The sequence below is a fragment of the Motacilla alba genome, chromosome 4A (genome assembly GCF_015832195.1).
Source record: "Motacilla alba alba isolate MOTALB_02 chromosome 4A, Motacilla_alba_V1.0_pri, whole genome shotgun sequence".
Lineage (NCBI taxonomy): Eukaryota > Metazoa > Chordata > Aves > Passeriformes > Motacillidae > Motacilla > Motacilla alba.
The window spans coordinates 13,419,851-13,430,808 of NC_052045.1; the positions used below are offsets into that span (position 1 = coordinate 13,419,851).

Consider the following 10,958-nt stretch of genomic DNA (forward strand, 5'->3'; position numbering starts at 1 on the left):
TTTTGCCAAGCATATCTTTAAAGCAATTGCCCAAGAGCAGATTTCCCAAATCCTCTGTAGCCTGGTGAAGAATTAGCTTCTCCTCAGCAAGAGTTGCACTACTGTGCTATGGGGCCATCCAATATGGAACCAGAGCAAGCTTCTTCTCAATACCAATTTAATGAGTGCAAACACTCCCTTAATCTTTTTCTAAGACTGACCCCTAAGTTCAGACGGACACGTAACTGCTATCCTTATATCCCTCCACAAGGATGCTACTGTATCAAAAGAACACTGACTTCACTATTCAGGGTTTGCCACGAGCAGTTTGCCTTCCAGTGTTACCAGTTTTATTTGTACAGGAGGTGTGGAATGAGTGCAAGAAACTAAAATGAAGAAACTTTTATTGCAAAATCAAGAGTATTATTGAGGGTTAACAACTTTGTATTACTTCAATGCTAAAATAACACATGTCCTTTTCTAGGAGATAGCCAAATAATCCTGGTGTCTTCTGCTTGATCTTCAGGATCAGGTGGATGTTCCTATACATCAAAGGGAGAAAAAAAAGTCCCAAACATGAGTGTGACTTGATTTAGGGACACCTTTACATTTCTGCCAAATCAATACTCTCCCTGAAATATTTCTTTATTGTCTAATGACCTCCCCTAACACTTTATTATTTCATGTGACCTTTAGTAGGTTATAGCTTGGCATGGTCACATGAAGTAAACAGCATTTCAGTCTCAGATTACATTTATTTCAGTAGTCAATTGCTCTTCAGCATTGAGGAAGAATGGCAAGAATACCAAAGTGTGGAGCTATGGGAATGCCTCAGCTACAAACCACCCCTATCCATACAGAAAGACAGGCTCTTCTGTGCCTGCACATGGATCTGCCTCTCCTGAAAGCAGCAGACCCATTGTGTTTCCACTTTCTCATGCTACAATTTGCACATGAGATAAGGAACACTGAAGTGGCAGAGGGCTTTAACCTCAGCCTGTCCATGGCTCTGCTGTCAGCTGGCAGCTCAGGACAGCAATCAAATCCTTGCAAACTCATGACCTCTCCAACAACAGGACCTGGAGGTGATCTCTGACAATGCCTTTGGACAATTTTACTGCACTGGCAGGCAGCAGGTGTTTGGTAGTGGATATCTTTAGTATTCTACACATACTCAATGGAAAAACCCTAAACTTAGAACAAAAAGAATACCCCAAAGTTAGTTTACCTTCTTTTTTTGTCCTTTTAGTTCTTCAGGTCAGTCCAGTAAGTGACGATGAATCTCTTCATCATGACTCTTTTTACCACCAGCTCTTTTTTCTCGTGCAATTTTCTGTACTTTTTTGCTTATCTTTTGTAAAGGATTGATACACGGACTGCAACATAATAAAACAGCTGAAACTGGTTGATTTCGAAAGTAGGAATTTAGAGAAGGTCACCTAGACTTCAGCCATGAAATCCTAGCTCCAGTGGGAAAAACTCAAAAGGCCATAGTTGATATCAGGGGCCATCATAAGATTCATCACCAGAAGAAACATTAAGGTGAGGAGAAGCATGTCAATCCTTCTCCCATTTCATACATTTTCTTCATGAATTTCACCTTTTGATTCATACAGGATCACAGAATCATTCAGGACAGAAAATACCCTTAAGGTCATCAATCCCAACCATTAACCCAGCACTGCCCAGCCCACACAAGGCACACACAGGCCTGGGGCACCCCTTGCTGCCCAGCTCTTCCTGAGAGAGGAATTCCTGCACAGGGCTGCTTGTCTCATCCCCAGCAGGCAAGGACAGGGAGACAATGCACCCGTGACCAGAAATTTTCCCAGTAACAAATTAACAAAATTCTGTTGGCTTCTTAGCACAGCTGCACTAGGGATTGGGCAGGAATGAAGACCTTCCTATTCAATTTTAAAAATCTACACAGTATTATTCAAAAGTAGTGCTATTTAAGTGCACCTGCATTTTTCTAAACTTTAGTGTTTTAACCTACCTGTCCTTGCATGTGGTTCTTAAAGAAGACTAACAAAAGTGAGAGGAGTAAGATAGGCTGGATGCAGCAAAGCCATCAGAGCACAGCTCTAGACAGGAAATACTGTGTTGATAGCACACAAGGGAAATTGCCAATTGGCAGGGAACAGATGTGTAGATTCTGCTTCCTGCATGAAAAACACCATTGGAAGGAGGGAAACACACAGTTTGTCCATGGGGATGTGGAAAGTAACAAAGCCTCACTGGCTTGGGAAATTAGATCAACTAGAATTGATCAAGTGTGGCAAGGAGAGGAGTACTCAGCTCCCTCTATCAATATTATAGGAATTTCATCTTCCTACATTTTCTTTGTCTGGTCATGGAATAGAAAGCTTGCAATTTACTCTAGAAGAGGCACAGTGGAGTTAAACAATTATCCCAAGTTTCATCAGCAAAAGTCCTCTTATTTTTTTCCATAACTCTAGAGAACAGTTTTTACTTTCGTGCACACCAGTTGTAGTACAGATTTGGCATTGAGCATAGGACTCTCTCAACAATGATTGTATAATGTTGAAAACAAAAGAATTTCTATCCAGAGAGGTTTTTGGCTTATTAAAGGAATGTTTCTCAAAGCTCTATCAACTGTCTCTAAAACTGGTAAAACTCAAAGTTACAGTGTGATAGGATTGCACCCTTCCTTGAATTTAAATATATGATACTGGAAATTTAAACCATTTAGCATCTGGTTAGTTACTGCATTAAAAAACAAAGCAAAATCCAAGTCTGTAGAAGAGTAAAATTCCTAGCTTCACTGGCTATGAAAAAACACAGAAATGATCATTTAAGCATTAATGTGAATTCTCCCAAAACGAACACATATTAATTCATTTTCCAGAAAATTTATGGTAATTTCATGTTGATTCTTTGCCTCCTGCTTTCAGAGTCACTGATGACTCAGTGCAGCTATCTGTATGCTGAGCATCAGCTGTTGAGCACAGTGTAAGATGTAATGTGGAGATTTTCACAGCAGGTTTTGTCAAAATGTGGAACTCCACAGCAAACAGCCATCTGCCAAGCAGCCTCATTAGTAAAGTCTATGTGTGTGTGTATACGTGCATGTATATGGTCCCACACAGACTACTATATCTTAGAAGAGCAAAAGTTTAATACTTGGAGAAAAAATCTTCACTAGAAAGACAATTCTGTCATATTAACCAAGTTGCAGAACCAGCCATTCAATATGAACAACTACCTAAGCAGAATAAAGCACAGTAATGTTAATTCATTCCATCAGTTTAAAGACCTTGATGTTGTGGAGTTTACATTTTCCCTGCATCCTGAGAACACAGACACATGCTGAAACACTTTACAGTATCAGACTCTGAATTGCTTGCATAGAACTTGCAGGCCCTACACATTAAAAACCCCACCCAGCATGTTAGAAACATTAGAGCTAATTAATTCCCAACTCACAGCTCCTCTCTTTCTCTACTCAGGCCTCATACTTCTTCCCTTCCTTGTGTTACTCACAACTCCAGGTCTGTCCTGGAGAGAATCTGCTTTTGTGTTTTACGTGCAACTTCCCAAGCAAGTGAAGTAAGATTAAGTCCAAGTCTTTTATATTCAGGTCTTAGAAGGAGTACTGGGGCATTAAATAACCTTTTTTTCTTTAAGCCAAATTGACTCTCTGTTTTATATAGCTTCAAAATAGAAAGACTCATCTTTTTTGTTCTTGCCCTTTTTTTCCCCCAATCTTGTCTCCCCTCACTGAGTTAAAAGATGTCAGTTCTCCATATTTTCACCGTTTATAAACAGTACATCATAAATTAGGTCTGGTCATGTGCTAACACTTACCTTCTCTGCAAAAGGGCACAGCAACAGAATGGTAGAAATCCCAAAATCAAAAATCCTCCTCCGGTAAGCAAAACCACTCGAATGGCCAGCTGCACATCTGTGGAGCCAGCAGAAGTTTGCATTAGCTCTGAACAATTCTGATACAGACGCTGAGGCTCAGGTGGCAGAATCAACCTCTAAGGCAGACACCTTTGCTGCCATGAAGTCACAGCCACGCTGCCACTTAGCTCAGACAGATGTATCATCAGCAAAGCTCTGCCTGTACTCACACCTTAAGACACACTCACACATAAAGACTAGTAAATGCCAAGGAAAACTGCCATCTCTCAGATGAATTTAGAGATTGATTCACTGATCACAAGGGTCTTTTCTAACCTAAAAGATTCTATGATCCAGAAGCACAGTGGCAAAACAGCAGGTGTCAGGAATGAGCTCAGATGAGAAAGAATTGGTCTAAAATTTTGCTTCAGTTCAAAAAGCACGAGTGTTTGTTTGGCTTCAGAGGCAACCAGGGTTTGGGTGAGCCCAGGGCACGGGGCACAGTTGACTGGGGGGTATAAATAATAGTTAAAAAATCAATCAAAGTCCCCTAGAAGCTGCTTTAATAATGGAGACAAAATCTTTCAAATGAATTCTATTCATCTACTTCAGTTCATAACTTTTGTAGCATTTTCTTAAGGCCTCATTTAGTTCCCAGTGAAATTCAAGGCAGACCTCCCAACAAGAAGAACCACTCAGTATGCAGCCTGTGACCAGCTGACAAACACAACTGCCGTGAGTCTAATATCTGCTAAGTGCTTCTATTTTGTCAACAGATTGCTACAAGGCAAACAGTAAGTGTTTGCATTTTCTTAGGACATATGCTGTACATCCAGGAGCATTCAAGGAGCTAATTAATCTATGAACAAATAATTCTGTAAAATAGTCAGCTCTTGATATTGATGTCCAAACAATAAAAGCCTAACTGGAATGAGGAATCAAGCAGTCACAGCTGAATAAGCATATTTAATTTTAAAATTTGCTTCAGAATGTATCTTAAAAATGAGCAGAGGAGCTATAATTTTCACTGTACAGCTTTTCTTCTTGCTGTAGTGAAGTGTCTTTTTATATAAAATATAAAGACCCAAGCTGGGACTGAATATTATTAAAACCTTTAACTTCTGTCATTTGCCCTTAACTAACAAAAAGATTATGATGGCATCAGACTGGATAAAACTTTCTTCAATCAAAAGTTATCTAGCTGGTAGTAATTACAGCTGCCCCAGCACTGGAATATGGAGCTGCTCAAGCACAAGAAAAAATTCCAAGTCTTATTTTGACCTCTGCCTGCTCCTGAAGAAGCACAAACAAGAGAAAGTGAATTCATGTTAGCTGACAAGTAACTTTGGGGTTTCATATCTGTGTTAAATCAGCTGATCCTAAAAGTTGGGTTATCACCTCTGAAATCAATGGAGGTCTACTGAATTATACCAGGAAGAACTAAATCATTAAGTTCTAGATTATGGTTTCTTTTTACTAACTTATTATCCATGTTTGGCAAGATTGCTTGTGTCTGAAAACTTTCTACATTGTTGGTTGTTTGTCCTTGGACAAACTAAAATTTGACTGGACACAGTCCCTGGGAATCCTCTTGTAGCTAACGCTGGTAGAACAGGGAGGATTAACTATATGGTTGTGAGAGGTCCCTTCCATGCCCAATAATTCTGTCTATAACAAAACACCTCTAATTTATTTGCTTTTTTCAGTTTATTGAAGCAACCTCCATGAAAAGCAACAACAGTTTCTAGAAAGCTATACAAACAAAAAAAATTATGATAAAAATTAAGATTTTATACAATCCTTTCAGCAGAGCAAAGACAACCATGGAGTTATAAACAAAGATAGGATCTACAAAACCAGTTTTTTGCATTCATATGAGAAAAAAAAATCGTGCCCACCAAGTGGATGCTCAAAGGGAAAAAAGGAGGTAAAATGTTATGTTAAGGCTGAAATTTGATAACACAGAAACACTGAAATTTTGGTTGTAAGAGACTTCTGCAGATCATGTGGATGAATCTTCCTCTTGAAGCAAGGCTACTACCAACATGAGATCAAGTGAGTTGTGTCTTGTTATATCTAAGTCTTGAAAACCTCGAAGGCTGAGGACTCCATCCCTTTTCTGATTAACTTTTCCCCCCTAAAGTCTGAGCTAAATTTCTTAAGCACCAGTTAGTGGCAATTCCCACTTGTTAAATCATCTGATTCTTCCAGGAAGAATTTGTGAGTCTTATTTTAGTAACTTCCCACCTAAACAGGCTTTAGTAGCTATTAAGCAAACAATTAGCCTCCTCTTCACCACGTAAAATACAAATCTAGTTCCTTCACTTTTTCTGAAGAAAAAGTACTTTCCTGCACTTTCATGGAGTCACTACTTTGGATTAACCCCCACTTTCAACAAACAAAGCCTTTTCTTCATTCTTTGTAATGACATATGTGACTATATTTATTTGTATGACACTTGTTCTTTTTTTTGTACTGGGCTTGACAGTATCCAGAAAATTTTCTATTAATTAATTGTTTCCTTTATTAGTATAGGTGAAGAAATACATGCAAGCTTACAGTCACTTTAAAGAGAGGGGTGTCCTGGAAAGCCAAAGGTACAAACAGCAACGAGAACTGCATTGTGTGACCAGGAGCAGGGTTTGCTCTGAGGCAGCAGCCTGGAGCAGCACACTCACCATCTCTCACTGGCATGTAGCACTGCTCCTCCTGGCCAATTCTGAAAGGACAGCAGTGAATTTTTGAGCATTCAGACATGTTCAGGCCTTCTACAGGACAAGGAGTTAAGAGTCGTTCATTGCTGAGGCGGCAAGCTTTATAAAGAAAAAAACCAATATTGAGTAAGATGTCTATCCTGGGAGCAATGTGAAACAGAAGGAAGTCATCACTTTGGTGTTTCTAGCATGTTTTGATTAATTAAATCTGCCAGAAAACAATATCATTGACGTCCATGTATGTTCTTTCCCAAAACCTAACCAATTTTTATATTGAAATTAGCAGAAAAGCTAAATCATGTAACAGAAAATATTCTGAAACTTGCTTTGTTTCTATAAAGATCTATTACAAAGCTGAATCTAAACAACATTGTGACACATTTTGTACTTAGGTTTGTAAAGTAAGTGAAAAATACAAACTAAATTTTCTGGCTGTTCTGTTTCTAATTAAAAAACAGCAGAAATTTAAGGCTTCGGGTTTTTGGGGTTTTTTTTTGTTTTTTGGTTTTTTTTTTTTTTGGTTTTTGTTTTTTTTTTTTTGAAGGACTATATTGCAACTAACAATATGTTTGGCACTTGTTTCTGCAAGCAGCTGATTTTCAGCTGCTAGGAAACCCCGCCCCCCCCCCCCCCCCCCAACATCCAATACAGTTAGTGAACAACACATTTAAGCAGTTTTTGAGATTTCCTATTTAATAGCAGATTTATTGATAATCATGAGATACTCTGTGGGAATGGTTTAAATGTGTAAGATAGTTATAAATAGTAGACGCCTCTGTATATTTAATTCCTATAAAACATCATGTCTCATCCCTTATGTTACACAGCAGCTGCAAAGCATCATTTGGTTCCAACAACTCCCCCAGGACTGGCTGTATTGTCAGTCTCACATTTATCAGAGACATTACTGGTAGCCAAATTCAGTTTATTAAAGGGGGGATCAGGATCTTCACCAGCCCTCTGTGTTCACTTAGGGCTACATGTGAGCAATAGTGGTGGAGACACACTGATATCAATGCAGAAACACACCAAGTGAAAAGTAGCATTTCTCATTCCTCTTTCCTATTGATCTATGGTCTGGTTATTGAACCAGGCTGGCAGTTTTTATATAGAACAAGTCTATTTTGTACTCATATTATTTTGCTTTTTGATATTAGCAAGTTAGCATTGTGATTTCCATCTCAATAATTTTATGAAATAATGTCGTTCTTGTAATTTTACTTCATCAGTCCAAAGGATCAGTGTAATCTAACAGGCCTGAAGCCTTCCTTAGCCAGTAGAAGAGGGAGAGACACCAGTATGGGACAAAATCCTTCTTTCATTTAGGCTCTTTTCTTTCTATGTGTACATGGGAAGACTGGAAAACTAGTTCAGATGAGATACAACAAAGCTAGGCATGGTGGATCCTATGCCAAACTTTCAGCATAATTTCAGCATTTCCAGCCCAGTCACATCAGTGGTGATGGAGGGTTTTGCAGGAGGGTAGCAATGCAAACAAATCTGTGATTGTCCCGAAGAGGAACTTAGCAATCCTATTTTCAAGAGCTCTAGTGAGTTTTACAGTATTAGAATGAGGGTTTTAAACACATGATCTGCTGACAGGTAGGGGAGGGAGGGTGGACTGGAAATGAGGCAGAAGTGGGAAGGGAGAAACAATGCTGCAAGGTGAAGTGACACTTACTTATTGGACTGAAGAAGCTTAAGAAAGATTCAAATACACCTTTCATTGTCATGTTGGGCTTGCTGGGTGCCTCTGCACTCTGCTCTGAACCAGGCTGAATCGGTGCTGCAAGAACTGAAAGTTCACAATGATTAGCTCATTACCATCAAAACTATCTGTAATTAATTAAAGCAATGACATTTTCATACTGATTATCACTCATTAGGAAGGCATTTACAGTCATCAGGAAACTGTGTCTAGTGATGGCTAGCAAGGTTAAGCACAGATGTCTTTCTGTTGTATTCACTTATATTGCTTTAAATTGCTCCATGAACCACAATGAGTAAAGAACAGAAGCTGTAAAATTTAAATTAAAGAATGCATTCAGGTGGAAATTGTCAAGGATAAAAAGCCCTGCTGCTCACCTATGAGGTGCAGGTTACATGAAAATGCTTTGCTGCATGTTTAGTTATATTTCTCCTAAGCACACAAGCAGAACTTCCAGCTTTTTAGACAAAGATCAGACCCCAGTTAAAAACAGAAACATGGTGAAAGGCACCTTTATCAGACACAACCAAACACGCATCTATCCAAGCTTCTTATTTCAGACAGTGACCTGCTGCAGTTGCATAGTAAAGAGCAAAACATCTCTAAATATAGAGGTACTGTTTACACAAAAGCTGCTGATTTCTTACTCTGGGACTTCCCAACCACCTTTCATTTTCACTATTCTAAAAAAAAAATGGGATCAGTAAACTTTGCTGCCTCCCTACATCTCTTTTTCATTACCCCAAAAGTGCAAATCACAGTAGGATTCCACTGGCAATCAACCACTCCCCAATGAGGGGGAAAAAGAGACCCAGTATTCCCACCTGCATGCCTTTTTCCTCTCCATGAGAGAAACTTACACCATCACCGCTTTAATAGCTTTCAGTGATGGAGTTTGCTGAAAGCCATTTCATGGTGTTAGAGTCCTTGTGACAGAAGTCAGATCACAGCCTAACCAACAACAAAGGTATTGAACAACTTCAGTTTTTTAGATAATTCTTCAGCTAACAGCATTGGGAGCAGAAATTAGGGAATTAGGAAATTGTCCTGGGACTCAACTTGCCTCTTCTGTGCCATACAAAACTCCCCTGGGAAAAAAAAGAATGGAGTAGAGGGAATTGAAGGTATGGTCACAACAGATAATCTGAAATTATTGTGTAACAGAAATGTGACCACCAAAGCTCACAGACAATTACATCATGAGGTCCCTCTCCCTGCTAGTTAACAAGACAGAACAGAAAATTTTAAAGACTTTGCAATGATTTCATGGGAAGTTCACGAGATGAGGTTTCCAGCATTCAGTTTGGTAAGAATTACCTGAAAATTGTGGCTGCCCCACACACATTACTCTCTCATGTGAGGGTTGAAAGAGACACAAGCCATTTACATAGGTTTAATGGCCACTGCTGTACTTCCACACTTGTATCTGTGTGAGCTCACACCCACTCTGGAAGCCTTTCACAATGACACAGCAACTACCAGCCTCTCACCAAGAGCTGAAAATGCTCTCAGGTCTGGTTTCTCAATGCATTAAGGATCAAATGCAAAGATGTTTGGATGGATCCTTTATACATGTCACATGAACAAACTTAACTTCTGTTAGAGCAAGTAATCAGATAAAAACTATTCTAATTACTTTGAGTCATCTGCTGTAATAAGCAAATACATAAATTCTCAACAGACTATAAGGACACCTTTAATAGTATGCTGGAAAAAAAAAGACTAAGTGGGGGAAAAATAGAAGAATCTATAATTGGGAAAAAAGAGAAAGATCTGTGATCAACTGTGAAATAAAAGCAAGTTGCATTGACAGGGATAAAACCAGCAGCATGTATTTCTTGTACAGATGCACAGAAGGAAATGGGAACTATAGTTGCAGGAAAAAAATATATTTTGCTCTATTTAAGTCTCAGAATGGATCAATCCAATCTGAAGCAATTGCTTGTAATATTTCTCAGTATTTTCCAAGCATTGCCAAGACTGATTGCTAGTAGAAGTACTTGCTGCTACTTTGAGAATGTTTCTGTCCTTGCAATACTCACGTGAGTGGATGCTCCAAAGCAGGAGCAGGACCATGAAGACCCACACCCCACGGGTGCCCAAGGGCAGCATTACTGCAATGAAACCAAGAGCAGTAATAGGTATAGGGCCCTGCATAAAACAAATTATTGATCTTAACTTCACATTTATGGGTTAGAGCAAACCTGACAGCTTCTTGCTGCACAGAGCAGGACTGTCTTTTTTTTTTTGCAAGAAAGAGGCTAAAACCCATTGAAAATATATGTGTATATATTGGCAATAAATGATTTTGAAGAAATTACTCATTTGAAGGGAGTTGAAAGGAAGACATCTTGTTAACAGAGACTAGCCAAAAAAAATTATCTTTCTGAAGTGTCCCAGAACTGGACACCTGGCACTTAAAAAGATAATTTTTACTAAAAATTTAATCTGAGTTCAATGAACAGAATCAAGAATGAAGAATAAATAATTTTTGAAAGCTTAAAACTGAATTCTAGTTTAGCTCATTGAATTCTTCACTCTTTTCACAATTGGAGCACATGAAGAGCTTTGAATAGCATTTTAAAAAGGTGGTTCAAAATGGTATTAGGGACAAAAATACTTTTCGAAATCCCCACGTGATTCATAGTAATTTACCAGCAGGTTTAAGCTGGGTTTTGTACCTGCAAGCA

The 10,958-nt window shown here is 38.8% G+C and overlaps 1 protein-coding gene across 1 annotated transcript; it reads right to left on the reverse strand.

Moving 5' to 3' along the window:
• Positions 1 to 404: 404 nt before the first annotated feature.
• On the reverse strand, positions 405 to 10,650 carry LOC119695046 (fragile X mental retardation 1 neighbor protein-like). The gene is made up of 6 exons (XM_038122856.1): positions 10,311 to 10,650; positions 8,242 to 8,355; positions 6,525 to 6,659; positions 3,808 to 3,904; positions 1,208 to 1,355; positions 405 to 521 (listed from the first exon to the last, which is right to left on the reverse strand). The coding sequence occupies exons 1-5, from the start codon at positions 10,423 to 10,425 to the stop codon at positions 1,238 to 1,240; spliced, it is 579 nt and encodes a 192-aa protein (XP_037978784.1). The 5' UTR covers positions 10,426 to 10,650; the 3' UTR covers positions 405 to 521; positions 1,208 to 1,237.
• Between the last annotated feature and the right edge of the window lie 308 nt (positions 10,651 to 10,958).

What these genes read in the sequence shown, in the direction of transcription:
- LOC119695046 (XM_038122856.1), bottom strand. Translation starts at nt 10,425, where the DNA reads ATGCAGGGCCCTATACCTATTACTGCTCTTGGTTTCATTGCAGTAATG. An exon ending in AAGCTTCTTCAGTCCAATAA is followed by an intron (nt 6,660 to 8,241) that starts GTAAGTGTCACT and finishes TTCTTTATAAAG; the next exon opens with CTTGCCGCCTCAGCAATGAA. An exon ending in CTACATGCCAGTGAGAGATG is followed by an intron (nt 3,905 to 6,524) that starts GTGAGTGTGCTG and finishes CTGGCTCCACAG; the next exon opens with ATGTGCAGCTGGCCATTCGA.